The 18105-nt window shown below is 33.1% G+C and overlaps 1 protein-coding gene across 2 annotated transcripts in view; it reads left to right on the top strand.

Annotated features, from left to right (window-relative positions):
• The window catches only part of LOC124362813, a 650255-nt gene that overhangs the window by 567246 nt on the left and 64904 nt on the right, over nucleotides 1–18105 (top strand). For both annotated transcript variants that reach the window (XM_046817643.1, XM_046817642.1), the window contains exons 3-11: nucleotides 260–487; nucleotides 1881–2123; nucleotides 3065–3243; nucleotides 3499–3656; nucleotides 4394–4506; nucleotides 7751–7920; nucleotides 12025–12292; nucleotides 13958–14179; nucleotides 16738–16938. In XM_046817643.1, coding sequence (XP_046673599.1) covers nucleotides 260–487; nucleotides 1881–2123; nucleotides 3065–3243; nucleotides 3499–3656; nucleotides 4394–4506; nucleotides 7751–7920; nucleotides 12025–12292; nucleotides 13958–14179; nucleotides 16738–16938 — 1782 coding nt within the window. The remainder of the gene's footprint in view (nucleotides 1–259; nucleotides 488–1880; nucleotides 2124–3064; nucleotides 3244–3498; nucleotides 3657–4393; nucleotides 4507–7750; nucleotides 7921–12024; nucleotides 12293–13957; nucleotides 14180–16737; nucleotides 16939–18105) is intronic.

Raw genomic sequence — 18105 nt, 5'->3', positions numbered from 1 at the left:
TATGCGTATTAAACATATATTTAAAATAAGATCAACCACAACAATACAACAACAAAAACAGGGGTTGTAAAAGAATTGATTGTTAAAAGGTTTTTAACATAGTTCTCTGGAGCAAAAACCTGGATGGACGCCTATACAACTGGCTTTGTATCTTTTAACTCTAGTCCTAAGAAAAATTTGCAAGGTTTTTTTATTGAAACATAGCAATAAAAAACTAGGATTTTTTTAAATATAGCAACTGATACAAAACTGTGTCTAGGCTGACATCCGAGTGGCCGATCCCACCACATACGAGTCGGAAGATGAGTTAATGGGTATGGGGCGGCGCAAGCAGCTGGGGAGAAGCAAGAGAGGGACACCTTTATACTCCAAGGAAGACATCAGAGAACAGTATTGCATCAATGATAAGCAACTTCATGGCCTGGAGGATATCCAGGGCACCGGAGGCTTATTTGGTTGCCTCTCCTCTTATCATGTTGACCTTAGCGTAAGTGACTTATTTCATTTAATCCTATAAAACAAATACACTAAACATGTATTTGGTAGTTCCTAATTAACATGGGTTTTTATACATAAATAAAGTATTGAACAAAACTTAACTTTCTTTACAAACATATTAATTTGAACTTGGAATCAGATTAACTAAGTTTTACATACTGAATTGTATATTCCTATTTGGTTAAGTGAAAAAAATATTTATGTAGGAATATAAGTGACTATGGTAAAGTCGCAGTGTCCTTAGCATTGAGAAATTTGAAAAATTTCAAAACTGTGATGAAACATAAGTTCATCTACTTATAATAGGGCAGTATAAAGAAAGTGAAATACTTATGAATGGTAATCCAAGTGAACAAATACAGTTAGTTAAATATAGTTTTGAACCCTATTTTGAGCCAAGAGTTTGATTCATAGGGCTAAAAGTGCTCTCTTATCCAATATAGAGCTATACATGAAGTCTATGAGTTATTTCCTAATCCTCCAACTTCGTTAGATACACCGATAACCAATAAAAGCTTCGTAATGCCTTTGGAACAATGGCATCGGGGTATCGGAGCCAACATTTAAACAAAGAAGTTTCTTTTAAAGTCAAGGTGATGGTTCTCCCAGAAAGAAGTCGCCAGAACCATAAATAGGAGGCATTGTGAGGCTAGGTGATCCTAGAACTTCTAGAAGATCCTAGACTAGATTAAACTTCTAAAGGTAACGGTACAGTTCAGATGGTCTGTAATTAGAGATCTAGTCTTTCAGGGGCAATGTGGCTAAATCCTAGATGGTTCTAAACGAAGTGCTTCTTAAAACTTGGAACGAAAACGAACCTTGACTTTTTTGTTGAATTTGCTTTAAGCCACTTGTTTCTTATCTAGCTCGGTATTTCTTTCATAATGTTTGGTACGAGAACTTCTCCTCCGTTTTTTGTGAGACTTTGCATGCTTTTAATGAGATTAGATTTTAAAGTCTTTTCACAATACTAATTGTTGAAAAATTGCATAGAAATGCTGCTTAATTCAAACTAAAATCAACTAGACCATATCAGACCATTTTATGTTATTATTTTTATATATTTGTGGTGAAAGTTGTTTAAATATTGTCAATATCTATATAGAGCGTTGATATATTATTAAAGTAAGTCGGAAATAGAACATCAATCTTTACAGGATACTGTACTTGAAGACCTGGCCCCAAAAAATGTTGCGTTTTATTAGTATTTGAATCGATGTGCAAAACTATCTTCTTTTAATAAATGAGGTAAAGGGAAATGTTAAAGTGATTTTTCAGTAATTTGACGTTATAGCGATTCAATTATATGCCATTTGATATCACTAATTCTATAATTAACCATTAATCACACAGATTTGATTACGAACATTGGAATGTTCCAGGACTCATCCTGCAGTTCGAGAAGTCCTGGGCTACTGTCGGTGTGTGTTCGCCGGAAAGTGCCATCAGATGAGAACCTCGCGGAGTTGTGTAGAAGAGCACCTCATGACTACGCTCCCTTCCCCAGATGGCCCAGGTACTTCCCACACGACGAAGCTGTTTATTTTAGGAGAAGACCAAAGTCACTGTGTAATGACCCTCACGGCTACGCCTGGATGGCCGAGGATGAGGAAGCTATTAGAATGGTGAGTGAAACATAAGTTATAAGTTTGTGTAACGTACGAAAAATACAAATAACTACTGCACAAAGTTATTCCTTTTACAAACTAGGCACTAGACTTCCTATTTACTTTTAATTTGCAGAAAAATTGGGTTTAAAGTAAATTTTCATGCAGTTAATGTGCGTGCAGTATTTAATAATTAATAATTTTCCTCAAAGGAGGAAATTTAATCAAAACTGCTGGATCCTGCATTGAAAAAATTTACCTTGATTACATTTCAAAAATATGTAGAAATATAAGGATTAACGTATAACAATAAGTGTAGTATTTGCATGGTTCCAGTTCCATTATATCCAAAAAATACAATGTAAGCCTCCAAAATTAAACAACACTTTTTACACAGATGTAGTTTGTGTTATTTTGTTAACCACTTGTGATGCACAATGCAATAATTAATAATGAGTTATAACTGCTTTTTATATTAAAACTTTTGGGCACATTGTCAGAGTGTTTATTCAGCAGTTTTGCGTCAAGTATAGATTGCAAACGAGACAATGTATAATACTATAGTATTATCAGCTGAACCAACGACCAACTGTTTCAGTTATGTTTTTATTTCTATTATATGATCTTAAACACTATTCTTACTTAGGATATTCATATAAACTTGACTGAGTGGTGAAGAATTTGTTGCAGTTTTAGCACCTTAAATTTCCTAATTTCTATGAAATTTTTAACATACCTTTGAGTACCTATACACTAACAATATACACAATTAAAATTCGGGAAAAGATGTTTCGTTCGATTCTTTTTGTAATTTTATAATACGCATTTAATATTAATGCCTTTTTAGTGGCTTGAAAACGAATTTTCAGTTGAAAATCGGAACAGTTTGTAGGCTCTCTTTATAATTTATCCTCTACCGTGTATGGGCTAGAAAGTAAAATTTGAGTTTTCGCTTGCAGGAGCGGCCTAGACCTATTCGTCCAGACGAGTACGAGATGTGCAACAACTACCCAAGAAGAGGGCCTCATTACATGAGCTACAGTTCTGAATATTTGGTCGGTCGACACATGCCCTGCCCTGCTCACCCTCACCTGCCACCCCCGCCGCCTCCGCCTGCCATACCTACAATGCCACACAGGTCTGCTGGTAGTAGTAATAGTTTTAACAGTACTGTTGCTGTAACTGATGTCAGTTACGAATTTACGATTGAATATCCTGAAGAATATTACTAAAGGCGTTCCATAGATTTGCTAGTCGATCTGGTCATTCTCAGCAAAGCTGACATGGCAATCAGTATTGAGCATGTGAAATTTGTTGAACATTCCATAACCCATCATTTAGATTTTCAGATTTATAAAAAAATATTGTGTTTAGAGTATTGTTTTGATTTCAGGACGAAACACGTCAGTTTTGCTCGTTCCCACACATTAACATCATTTGATGATGCTATCGTCAGCATAGGCAGTGGTGTCGGATCTTGTAGTCAGGAAAGACTGATCGATGGGAAGAAGTCCTTGGAAGTTTTGCAAGAGCCACAAAAAATTGTTGTTGGTATGAGTTTTTCTGTATAATTTTAACATAGGTACTTTTTTACGTTATTTATAGGAATCAACAGTAATGGTGTGTGCATCAATAGTAGAAGGGAGTTTTTACAAATTCGCCATAGCTTTTAAATTATGGATAAATTAATCCTGATTTTGAGCAGAGTTAACTTTATATGATAGCCAATTTGAGATAACTTTGAATAATAAGTATTAAAATAACTTTCAAAATGTCAATATCAATCAATTCTAGTTTTCTGTAACATAACCTAAAACAACGGCCAAGAATTAAGAATTGATACAAGTAATTTATTTGTTGTAGACCCATAACTTATTTCTGGAAATATTGAATGTCATACCTTCTCAATTATGTAGGACTTGAGACAGTCAGCTATAATAATTATATTTTTTATTTGATATGAGGTGATAATCTAACCCTCAAATTTCATATTTAAATTGTTTTGTCACTTTGTAAGAAAACTACTTAACATACTTGTTTACTTGTTTAGTAATATTAAATACTTCATAGCACAAAAGAAATAATTCAAAAGTTAAAGTTGACACAATATATTTATTTTTTATTATAATAATTGAAACTAAAATGTATTTTCATAGCGTAAATGCACACAATTAAATAAAATGTTGATATATTTTATGATTTAACGTAATCATTTCAGTAAGTAAATATAAACTAGAATTAATACTTACATTAAGAACTAATACAAATCAACCATTAATACTTTCTAGAAAAGGTGAAAAGAGCTCCCATGAAAACTCAAGCAACCCAGACTGAAGTATGTTTGGGAAGAAAACCTTTACCTCCAAATTACCTCACTTTGAGTCCCAGAACTGTCCACAGAGTAAGTTATATTTACGTTTATTGATAATTATAGTTCTTACTAGTTGTTTTGTTTTTTGTTTGTTTGTTTTTTACCATTTTAACATCCGTAACAATAGTTTAACAATAGAGGATATGGGTTGTATACGATAAAAGACCGTCTGAAAATGACAATAAAATTCTAATGATTTTTGTAACTTTGTTTTTGTCACTGGAATATTGTAGGAGAATTTCCACTTTTAAAACATGCTCTCTCAGCCAGACGAGCTTATAGTCCTCAGAATCAGGACAATGAGAACGTCACTGTATTAAGCAGTATAGGCAGCATGGAAAGATTGATCTAGCTTCACAATGAGTTTATCACTGGTTGCTTTAATACTGACCTCTGCTTAGTTCACTTGACCCACATACAACTGCAGTTCTGGTGGTAATTTTATTTCTGCTATGAAGCTCATAATGAGTACACGACATAATATCACCAACATCTGATCTCGACATTATATATAAATGAGAGAGAGCCAGTTGCAGTGACTGCGACCCTCCACGGATTTTGCCCCAGGTAAAGATCTTTCCGCTTATTAAGGCCCGACAGGTGATTCTTAAAATCGTGTTGTTATCAGTCTGTCAGTTTGTGCAATAACTCTTGATAAACACGTTCTAGCGACTTGAAATCTTGGTATTTAAGTTCCTCTTGATCCACAGAAGTTCTATATTTGGATTAAAAGTTTAAAGTTACAGTCACACTTAATTAGTTAGTCATTTTGCTGAAAACTTTGTTTTGTGTTTTGTCCTCGATATTGTGCCTATTGTATTAGATTAGCTGTAACCCACTCCTAAACCCCTTTATTTATCGTACTTAATCAAATAACTATGGCCATTCTTTCAATTCGTATCCCCTGGTGCCTTGCAAGTAAGTAATTTCCCTAATTGATTGCTTAAGTACTTCCGTAACACACCTTCTTCTGTCCTTCTCAGCCATCCTATTCTTTCCTCATTCATCTACGTAACTAGTCTTTTATAATTATCTGACATTACAGCCGGCTCTACACTGCAAATCTAATCCATTACGCGTGTCATTGCTGGGAGGTAAGTTATTTAAAACGAAACAGAATCTACCAAAGCAGCTGAAGTAACTACATTACAGTTTTCAATAAGTTTAAAATCGAAATATGAAGTTATTTAGCTACCACTTTTTCCATAGGTAGCTGTAATGGCTCATTATACCATCATGAATTAGGCTGTTCAGACCTCCAAGCAGTTATTTTTCAAACCCCCTCGAAAAGGAACCCCACTCCTCACATACGAGCTGATAGTCTTATCCTCTAACGGATATGGAGGATACATTTTGCTATTTATTCCGTATAAAATTGAGTTTGAAGAGAAATATATAGGTCTATAGTAACTCCTTAAATTTTGGTATCGTAAAGATATTCAGATACCATATTTACAGCTGGATGATAAACTACAACAGTTATAAATGTTGCAGAGAATGTCATTGTTCGACTGATATCTTATTCAAATATGACTACAATACCGACTTTCTCACACAACTGTTTACATGAAAGTATTAACATTTGAAAGGAAAACATTCACTGCACTTCAAAACCAGTGTAGTGACATAAGTGAAATCTCCGTTAGAACGTATAGCTGAAATAAAGAATTCTCTCCAAAACGGTAAAAATATATTTCCAACATGAATTCGTAAACATTTCGTAGGTTTGGAACGGGTAAGCTGAAATACACAGAAAAATTTATCTCGACCTGCTTTTACCATTTGAGTGTCGAAGGTTATGAATCGCTTACATTGGTAAATGAACAAAACAATATAATGGAAGAGTTAGTATCAGTAAATAATGAAAATGTGTCATTCATTATACTGATATGACCTCAGTGTAGCTCAGTAAAGTCCACATTAGGAAACACACATTTACTTTAATGGTGCATAGTATCAAATGGAGCAATTCACATTTTTTATATCTTAATAGACGTAATAATCCTATAGCTTGGTGATTTATAATTCCTTTCTTTTCATGGCAACAATTAGAGATTTTCAAATACAATAACAAGTATACACCTCTGCTTGGTTGCTACCCCCTAGAACATTTAACGATCCAGTGACTCCTGAATACAATGTACGAGGACTGTAGTGTGTCAGAGGCAAAATAACTATTACCCTCGATCAACGATAATATGAGTTCTACATTTACAATAATTAAAGTCAACACCCTGTCCTCAAACAATAAGGCAAAGCAATCATTTATTTCCTAGCATTACCATTGATTTTTGCATTTGAGAAAAATTGCAATAGAAGGAAATTTAAAACAGGAAACTTTTAAAGTTACAGCAGGTGTTTTAGATCATGAACCATAGTCTTGAGGTTCGTGTTTTTCTTGTGAGTCTTGTCACATCATATCAACAATTTATTGAATTAAATTCTAAGATACTCAAACTCTTAGTAGACAACTTAATTAGGTAATTTTATCAATACTCCTGTTTATGGCTACAGGAAAGCATATGCTGGCATACCAAACAGCATATTTGTAATAATGATAAATGTTAATGAACAATTTCGTCGGTCCTTCAGTTAGAGAAAATATTCATTTTGTGGTTTGAACTGAGTGTCTTATCATCATTAGACTTGAGAACTGTGGACATTTATTATACAGTATCCAATTATAATTTTTGTATATCACTAAACCTGAAACAAACTTTTTAATAAGAATAAAATAGCCTAAGTTTGCAGTTAATACAATAAATTCAACACTAATTGACTAATTTTCAAGAAACTGTCTCTTGCTTATACAAATATTATGAATGAAACCTACAGTACTTTATCATTCGTTTATATGATACCATTTTATTTTCTTACAAAATAAAGTAAAAATATTCAGAAAGTTTTAATAAAATACGTTTAATTATATTTTAAATTCGCTAACAAGTCTTTATGGAGTAATAATACAATTAAGTGACAGAATTATTTGTTTTTAAATTAAAAGATGCCCTCTTAAGAGGTTAACATTTTCTCAGAAAAAGTAATATGGCATTGCTCATTCGAGTAACTGATGATGTTGGATGTTTGACAAAAAACATATAATTAATTATTTAATTATTTGAAATAGAACCCTCTTTGTACTTTTCTTGAAACTACTGTATATATTTTTATAAAAATTCCTTTGTTATTGTTTTCTAAGAAGTGAACTTACTAATAAAATTATCATTTCTTACAATTCTAAGGAAATAAAACAAAGTTTTTGTATAACTGTTAGGTAAGAATGGTTTCACAAGGAGCTCAAACGAATGGCGACAAGAACAACAGAAGATTAATGAAGAGTTTCTCGGAAGTTGGACAGTTTGGGGTGGGAACTGCAGGAAACAACAACAATGCGGCGGACTCACACGAACCTCTCCAGAGAACTCAGTCTGAGGAACCTCCAAGGTACATAAGGATCAGATAAACTTTTTTGAAAACTTTGCACTTATCCTGTGAGCTGAGGAACTAAAACGGCCATGATCAATAAGTTGAGTACCCGCAGGCTCTTCTGAAATTAGTTTCAAATGGTCTTACTGTTATAACTATCGTTATTTTATAAACGTATATCCTTATGATTCTCTTTAATATCTTACTAGCTGTTACCCGAGGTTTCGCAAGCAATATCGTATGTTTTGCAGCTGTATGAGCACTGCTAGTTCGATTGAATTTATATTATATTCTACGCAAATGTTGAGTTTGCCGTCTTGCCATGATCAAGAAAATACGTCAACAAGTTTATATTTATGTTAATTCTAATTTACTTTGTTAGTATGTTGTATTCCATACGTTTTACCTTCTTTCCCGATAAATAAAATATAGGTGTGTGTGTGTGTGTGTGTGTGTGTGTGTGTGTTCACAGTTCACAGTTCACAACCATCTTTATTCAAAAACATGTAACAATTTCACAATGTATTGGTGCGCGCGGGAACATCTTAATCCATATTATTGTTCATTACTGTTTGATTCTGGCGGTCCTCATGCAACAGTCCATTATATATTACAAGTATAAATTATTAGTATATTAGTTGATTGTGTGTGTGTGTGTGTGTGTGTGTGTGTGTGTGTGTGTGTGTGTGTGTGTGTGTGTGTGTGTGTGTGTTTTATTATATAGCGCACTCGCCTGGCAAGTGAGAGAGTCCCGGCGGAGCAATTATATTTGTGATTCAATTTGTATATATATCACTATATTTGATTGTTCGATATACATATATATCATAGATCAGAGAAGCCTATTTATGTCTAAAGACATTCTCTTAGATTTCACAACTTTAGAGATCAGGGATTTTTAGCTACTTTAAAGACCAGTGGGGCGTAGCCCAGTGAGATTTTCGAAATAAAAATAGACCTATATTCATACTAGGTACCGTAAGAATGTCCATGTAAAATTTCAGTACAATCGGTTGAATAGTTTACACGTGAAAGCAAAACAAACAAACAAAGGCACTTTCGCATTTATAATATTATTAGGATTAGTAGGATGATTGGTTTAATATGCTGTTATTAATAATTGAATTTTCAAAATCTATGTTACTATTCTATTATTTGTATGTATATCTCCTATTTTCTAAATTTCTTATCCTTTCCCCTTTTCCTTTGTTTGTAAGTTAAAAACAATACATAGAATTTTAATTTCAAAATCACCAAGATCCCACAATCATCATTTTTACTTTGGTGCAGTGGTAAATCGATCTCTTAAATTCATCCATTTAAAACAGCGTTGTAACAGATTACTGTGCCGTTTAAACCTTTAAGAAGTACAAAACCTGTAATTGATTGATTTTTATTTCAAAATAACTCTTGATTTAGATATTTTTGCCGACAAGTAGAACATATTTTGTTTTAAATCCTTAACTTGCTATTTTTTATAATCCGGACTCAGTTTTAAGGAATATAATAATAGTTATCACTCTTTATTGCACATTGAAAATCATACAATATTGCATCGCAAACGTCAAGATATATTTTTCTTGTACAATGCTAGGATAAACAAGCTCTCTTAAATAAAAAAAAGACACTCAGTCATTATAGTTGTGATTTATCACAAATTGGACTATTACTTTATGTCATAATTGGCTGAACAAAGTAAAACAACGTTCGACAGGTCGCCTCAATGTTGTTTGTATGCAAATCGGTGATACAAAAATGCCGAATTTCCCTATCAGATTTTCGCTAGGTTTGCAACAAAACTCCTATTTCAAGTACTTAAATGTATTTATCAGCCAAACTGAACTCAAGCGAGCAGAGTCCCAAAGTATTTCTAGTAACAATTATCCTAGAAACCTCATTATTTAAATGGGTTTGAAGAAGTTCACTCAATAAATAATTGATTTTCATCACGAAAGGTAAGGCCATTGATGGCGTAAATTTATGTCTTTCAGATTCAATTCCCATCTTGAAGGCATTTGGTAAACCCAAACGTTTTGAGTTCTATATTAATGTGTGACGTAAGTATTACAGAATGGGGGACTCTAAAGAATGGATTCAGTGAGTGAAACTACTGATTATGTTCTTTTTTTATTGGACAGACCAAACCTAAATTTGGCAAGGGTATTATTTGGCTTATATACTCTACACAGAAGATAAAGGTACAAGACAGAGCCCCAGAGTGACAACAATCATTACTGCTCTAGGAGCTTTTTCGATTAAGAATTTGTTACAAAACTTGACATAGCCATGATGTTTAGCAAAGGTATAATTATTTGGCCCAAGCGTGCCATCAACCATGAGATGATGTTATATAGGGGGTAAAAAGGCTGATTCCCCGAGTGAAAACCGTCTAAAACCCATATTCTGTCTAGAAGATCGGAGAAAGGAACTTTATTCCATCGTTATCAAATATGAGGATTTATTTTTTTTAACTAAGGCCGAAGTTGTTTCGCTTTTGTTCATTATAAATAATTTTCTACATAAATAATACAATAGGTTATTAAAATATAATTCGTCCATATTAAAAATTGAAAATATTTTCAATGTAAATCAATTATGTATGTTTAGAATCAATTGTTGGCCATAATCTGTTTATAAATATCCTCATTATTGAATACTTTTTGTATTGAACGTTATAATGAAAGCTTTAAACATCAGTTACTTGGATATTCTCACAGTTCTCCTTCTAACGCTCATTATTTTAAGAGGAATAAAGGTATTAAATTCCATAAAACCTGTTTCTCCTGTTTCAAAGGTCTTTCAAGTCCACAAAACGTGTTTCACAGCACACTTCAAACCCCTCTTAACTCTTTATACTTGTAACACATTCTTCCATTAATGTTTACTTGTTTTAATTCCTTTAATATTGCATAAACATTATCAAACAATTTTAAATATAAATTTAATTTAATTTATTGGTTACAATTAATAGTTTTGATATTTTAATCCCTAATTATGCAATAAATTACCATAAAGATGTTTAAAAAAATACAAACTGTGCAGTTATTAAAATATTTTCACTATTTACATATTGATGTCACTCGTGAAAACAGAACCCAAAACGTCAGTTTTAACTAAAGTTTTCAAGGTGCGAATCGGATCTGATCAACTGAAATATTAGTTTACGACGACGTGAGTTGAATGACCGGTCAACGTTTGTTTTAGCGCAGGCAGAGACTCATAGCAGTCAATAACGCAGTTTTATACTTAATTTTGGTCTTACACATTTTTCCACTAAAATTATCATGTAAAGCTCACAATAAATCAATAATATTTGTTATGCTTAAAGTCATTTACTACCGCCCGACAACAAAGCAATATTGTCCTCCAGCGATCCATTTCGTTGTTACGAACTGTCGTTGTAAAGCTAATCACAGCTTTCAAATAACATTTATAGCCTAAACTTAATAATTTTTCTGAATAGAAATCAATTTCACTAATGGAAACAAACCAACAAATACGACTCAGTAAACAAGTTTCGCAGTTTTGATTGCCTTCTCTTCGCGGCATTTATTTCTGCAATTAGAAACCTATTGTGTATTTTCAATATTCTGCAAACTAAAACAAATAGAACAAAGCACAATACGAACATGTATTGTTTTGGCTACAGAGTTCTCTAATGATTGCTTGACTGAAATAACTCAATAATTGCCTACAAGATAGAACCACATGAGGGGCTGATTACTAGTGTTAGGCTACATTCGCCAGACCACACAATACGGTCGTCAGTCTACAAGATGTAAATTATTATCTAGCTTGTATTATTATTTATTCCGTAATTGCTAGTAAGAAAGTCCCGCACAGACTTGATAATTCTAGAACGATTACAGGTAAAGGATTACAACTTGATCGTCTAGAAGGAGTTCGGAAATTATTTTAACGTAAGCATAGTCCAAGATGTACATTATTTCTAATTTGTAGACCATCCTCCGTTGGATGTGAAGAGTTAATGTGAAGAGTAACCTTCAAAACTATTTCTAATTTCTAAATACTAGTATTCATGTACTAATTTTAACTTTCACAACTTGATCCAAGAAAGAATATTAAACCATCCGAGCTAACTGGGTATTTTCTTTATCACAGATCACCCTTTCTTCCAACAAGCCCAAAAGAAATCCTAATTGATTTTGAGCCATTGGAACGAAGAGGAAGAAAAAGGCTTTTAGGGAAGACGGTTTCAGATGGTGAAATTTTAGAGTCAGCGAGAGAAAAGGAAGAGAGAGGGGATGGGGCTACTCAGTCTGATTGTGAGGCTTGCTATCAAAACACTTCAATTGATGAGCCATCTGAAAAACGTTCTGCGTCATCAGCCTTTTCAGGATCGGAGACTACGAGTCCTGTCAAACAGTTAGTAAGTGATAGTAACTAGTTAAATAGGTATCGTAGTTTTACAGTTTTAATAATATAATTTATTATTATCATAGTCTGGTTTCTTCCATTACTCTAAACTACATTTTATTCACTAAAACTCTTTTACAGATACTTTTTGCAGGACATTATTTTACCCAAAAACATAGTTTCTTGTGAGCCATTGTGAACTTTACTGTGTATGTCTGATTAAGATCTAGGGATGGAACAATATATTCAGGTGGTATAACAAACTGTTACTTTCCTCTCTCTTAAAACTCATTGAAAACAATATTGTGAGTTAATAGAAAGCCAAATTCCCGTGTATAGGAGACTGAGAGGTTGTCATTGCTGGAATACATGCAGTATATACAGCACTGAATATTTGTGAGCATATAGCCTAATTACACTTGTCTAATAGACGAATAGACTATTTCTTCGTATTGCTTCATTACGTGAGGTTGAGGAGTAGAGAGGACCTATAAATTCTAACTTTGTTTTTATTTAATTCACTTTCACTCCCCACCTCGTCTCACTGTTTTATAGTACCATTGCGAATACACATTTGTGTTACCTGCAAACTTTTCTCACTTGACCCCAGCTAACAAAGGTATTTTGTCAAATGTACTGGAAACCATATGTTTCCAACCTCCAGGCATTACATCCATCTAATACATTCTATTAACAGTTAATACAATAGTGTTTTAAGGGCATGGGTTTATAAATATTTTAAATAAATAAAATCAAAAATTTTCAGTTAATTGGAATAATTTACTACAACAATTCTAATTAACAGTTTTCAAAACTACGCCCAGTAGAAAAACTGCTAACACAATTGAACTCTTGGACTATTTTTGACCATTTTCAGTCAACAGATGTTAAACTAAAATGTGTTTCAGTAATTTAATTTTTAATCAATCACACATTGATTGTAATTGTTTTACTACATTATTTTGTATACATCTATTTTCTGACACCACTAGGGAAGGTCACTGTCTTGGAAGATACAAGAACTTTCAATTTCACTGTATTTTAGAAACACTTTCTTAGAAGGAAAATACATATGAATGTATCTCTAGCTTTTATTTTCAAAAGGTTGTTTAATATTCATTGAATTGTGCATAATATAAACAAAGTACAATCTTTAATACATCAAAGTAAGACATATAAAGCAATAGTATTTTGTAATAATGGAGAAATGAAGTGTAAACAAACAAAAGTAATTGATTTAGTGGTGTATATAAATCCTTATGTGCTTTTATGCGTAGCAATATTTATTATAACTATAACCTCATTCAGAGATTTCCAGTACTTCCAATCGAGAGTCATCCATCTGTTGTTTATAACAGTAGACAGGGACATACTTTTATACCCGATTTATTGGTATGTTAGGGAAAGATGATTACATCAATGAAAAAGAAATTGTTTAATATAATCTAGTAGTCAATCTAACTACTCATCGAAGGTATCTGCATTGTATAAGCATCTTTATCACACAATAATAAAAAGTAGGATTTAATCTATTTCCACCCTCTCCTTGAAAAATAAGATGATGAGTTTGAGTTTCCTCAACCCTAATACTGTACAAGTCACTGTACTGGCATTTATACACTGCTGAAGTAAAAACTTAGTACATTTATTAAACTAGTTTTATTCCGACTTCCAACAGATATCAGCTGATTCACAAGAAGAAGAATTCCATGAAAACCTTATCTATGGATCACGGCTGTTCAGAAAACAAAGTACGGGTGAAGATGCGGACAGTGGCTTAATGTCGATGGCTGACCCTAAAGCTCCTCCAAGTACGAAAATCCAATCTCCTTTTGCTTCATCCGACTCACTCAACACCAGGGACCACAGTGATGGAATTTGGAATGAATCCCAAACAACGGTAATTTTAATGGTATATTTTTAAGGTAGGCATCAAAATAGTTGGCTCATGTTGCACATTCCAATAAAGACTTACAAAAGAGGGTCAATAATACCTTTGCTCTATTTTACTCAAGAGATAACTAATTCAATTCCATTAATTGAGGCACGGCAGAATAGAACGCTCAGATTGCCATCTGTGAAGTGAGAGGTCTGGTAGCAAATATTTGTACGGTAACAAAGTTACGTGGCCCAGCCTTAGCGGCGGACCTCAGACTAACTGAAATAATCCATCGCAGCTCAGCACACCACGTCCATAGCAGTAGTTTGTCTACTGTGTAATTAACACAATAAAATATAATACTAAAATGGAACACAACATACACTTTAACACAAGGGTAATACACAGTGTTCGGAAAGGGGGAATAGATTACATAACATACTTACACAAAAAGGGTAGATTATTTCTGAGTGTGCATTGAAGGAAAGTTTACTACGGCGTTATTCACAGTGTTGAAAGCGTACACGATATGGCTTAATCCCATACTCAGCAACCATTTTTGCAACATGATTTACAGATTGTTAAAGCTGTATCGAACAACGCTTCAGCGTTGTATTATACACTTCTTTATAGCAATACATCTACCATCCTCTATTTTTTTGCACACTACAAATTACAACATTTTTTCATGAAAAACACTTTTTTGATAACAAACTTCTAAGAAAATTATAATAGTAATAAAGCCCACCTAATAGAATTTTCAATCAATTCAAAATGTAGTTAGGTCATTATATGTAGCAGTACTAATATTCCAAATAAACTCTATACCTATATGTATTTATAAATTTTAAATCTTATAGCCTATCTGCTGTAGGCCTACTATCAATTATGAGTAGCCTTTATTCATTCAGAAATTCCGTACCATGAATATCACAAAAAATTAACACTCGAAAATGAAATAATATTTATCAAAGATTAAAACTTCCGTACTAAGAGATACAGAATCATGGTTTTTTATTAAACTAAAGGTAAGCCTGCTATACATACACAAGATGTAGATTTTTACAGTAAGACTGTAAGGAGCCATTCAATCTGAATGAGGTTAGTTTATACTCGTAGGCTACATGGAAAATAATGAAGATACCTTGCAAAATAAACATTTCCTGTTAGCATAGATGCAATCAATAACTAAACAATATTTCACAATCTCAGTCAGTAAATAGCATTAATTCTTTTCCACATATTATGTACAGTAACATTTACAGTAAACATCGAAAATGCACACAAAGTAAATTCAATTGCATATGCTATATCTAAGCAAATATTTAGCAAATTACTCTAATAATTGTAATTTGTTAAATCAATGTTGATATCGACTGACCAGCCTGAGTAACATTTTGTCACTATACTGCACTGAGAGTGCATCCTACACAGAATGTAATACTTGTTTTGGTAGAGGCGCTCGCGACTCACCGTCATCACGGCAATTTCCGCAAGCGTCAAGCACAACGTTCCTTTGTAGTTATTGCTGGTCCTCAGAGCATTGTACATTTTACTATGCACACAATCATCCACAATCAATTAGTCATGACTAATTTATTAGTCATGAATATTTTAAAACATGAATTATTTAACTCTAAATGAATATTGACAACACAAATGATTTAGGTGATCACGTTTAATGTGGACGATATTGACTAGCATTTCATATACCGCAGGAGCAAAAACGCGTGATTTGTTCAGGAAATATTGAAAAAATGTTATTTTATATTGGCAACAATAGTATCACGCCACGTACTCACTATTGTATGTGCGTTATGTTCTCGGCTACGTTTGTGACGTGAATAGTGTCTTACAATGTTCTTTTGATAGATTAATTTTATTCTTTCATCTACCAATTTGTAATATGGTACGATATATCATATGGTTTAAACAATTATTTATTTAAACTTTTAAGCACATTTTAATGTTCAAAAGATTGTTGAATTCTACTAGAAAAATTAAGTAATGGTTCATGTGACGTAACAAATTAAATTAATAGACTAATTAATTTTTTGTTTGTTTTTTACTTCTTTAACCCTCCTTATTTGCATTCCTAACATTGTTGAATGCCAGACAGATTCAGTTGCTTATAAATAACGGTAAGCTATTAAAAAGGAGATACACTAAAAAACGAGCGGTGGAAGGGCGCTGCATCTTATCCATGCGATATTTTCTCATTATCCCCAGTAAACGTAGCAAATAAATAGACAGCTAAATGCATTTTCGCTATAAAACATATCTGTGATCGCTGTGATGTTTGAACTTACAAAGTTCGGCCTCAAAAAGAGAATGGGAGCTATTTTTTAGAAGTTCTAAGAGTGACAAATTATTAAATCCGACTCTGGTTATTTCATAAACAGACAGACAACAATAATAAGGCACTGTTGGATCCTTAGTAATTGAGTAAATATTTAATACCATACTCATAAAAGTACAAATTAATTATATGCAAATATGAGTTTTTTTTTTTTTCTTAAAAATAATAACATGTTGCTTACATTTTATAGACACGATTAGTTTTTATTTGTTGTGAACAGATCCTGCATGCGGACTCGGACAACAATGGTGCAGGGACAGGAGTAAGTTGCTCAGATTTGAGTTCCTCTTTGACACCTTCAGCGGCTATTATGAGTCTAACCCCATCATCTAGAAGAAAACATTTACTGATGCTTCAACATCAGCAGCGTTCATCAATGGACACTGAAGCCTTAGATGCAGAAGATTTAGATATAGAACAAGTAGGTACTTCTGTATACTATCTTAGTCAGAATTAGACCGCTCCAATGTTTATACTATCTAGTCAGAATTAGACCGCTCCAATATTTATACTATCTAGTCAGAATTAGACCGCTCCAATGTTTTGCTATCATTCATTGGTTGATAATGGAAACAGCAAATATATAAAACTCTCAGTCTAATTAAAATATAACTGTCTATAAGTCCAAAAATGAACACTTCCTTTAAAACCCTTTGAACATTAATAAATAAACTGTATGGCAAAAATATAATGCCTGATGCGGGAATCGATCTCATGATCTCCAGTCCAGAAATACAGGACGGATCCTTCTCTGCTATCAAAGTAGGAGTGAAGGGCGATATTTGTAGAAAGACTGATAAGACGCGGCGCTCCGCAGTTGCGTCAACGTGGTGTTGTGTTGTGTGCCAGTCTAACCTTGTTAACGGGTTGGTTAGTATTGACGTTGGCAGTTACTCACAAGAGATTGAAGTTTGTCAATTTCACTTTCGAACACTATTTTTTTGCTGTATAATATAATTGTTTAAGACTTGAAGATGTTTCTAAAATGTCATTGTCACATATAAATTAAATTTAACTACGGAGCGTCGTAGGAAGCGTGTGCAAGATGTAGGGTCAGTCCTACCAAACCAAAGTGATGGCAAGCTTTTGCCCTGCCAAAGAAGAGAAAGAAATAGAAAGAGAGCAAAATCTAGCGACAGAAAGAACTGAAAATTAGAACGTCTAAAATGAAAATGCTAACAAAATAACTTAATAAATATGCAAATGTCTAGTCATCTAATTAGTGACGTGCGTGAATAGATTCTTCTCTCAACTTCCTGTTATCCATGTATGACATCTGTATTCAAATATTAACCTAAAATTTGCCTTATTTAAAAGATTTTAATTTTTTGAGGTGATGGTAATTGGATGTGCAAAACTTTAAAGACTAAAATTAAACCCCTTAAATTACATTTATATCTTTTGCATTTCAATTATTGTTATTTGCTTTTATAGCCACTCATAGCAATGGTTTATTGGGTTATTATCTATTGCCCTTTATGTTTGATTAACTAAGTGCTATGTTTACTACTATCGGCCATTACAATTCCTGTGTTCCATAAGCATTAATTTGTACTCATACTACTACTATGACACTATGGACTTTGTT

The sequence above is a fragment of the Homalodisca vitripennis genome, chromosome 5 (assembly GCF_021130785.1).
Source record: "Homalodisca vitripennis isolate AUS2020 chromosome 5, UT_GWSS_2.1, whole genome shotgun sequence".
Taxonomy (NCBI): domain Eukaryota; kingdom Metazoa; phylum Arthropoda; class Insecta; order Hemiptera; family Cicadellidae; genus Homalodisca; species Homalodisca vitripennis.
This window is presented reverse-complemented; position numbering and strand designations above follow the sequence as displayed.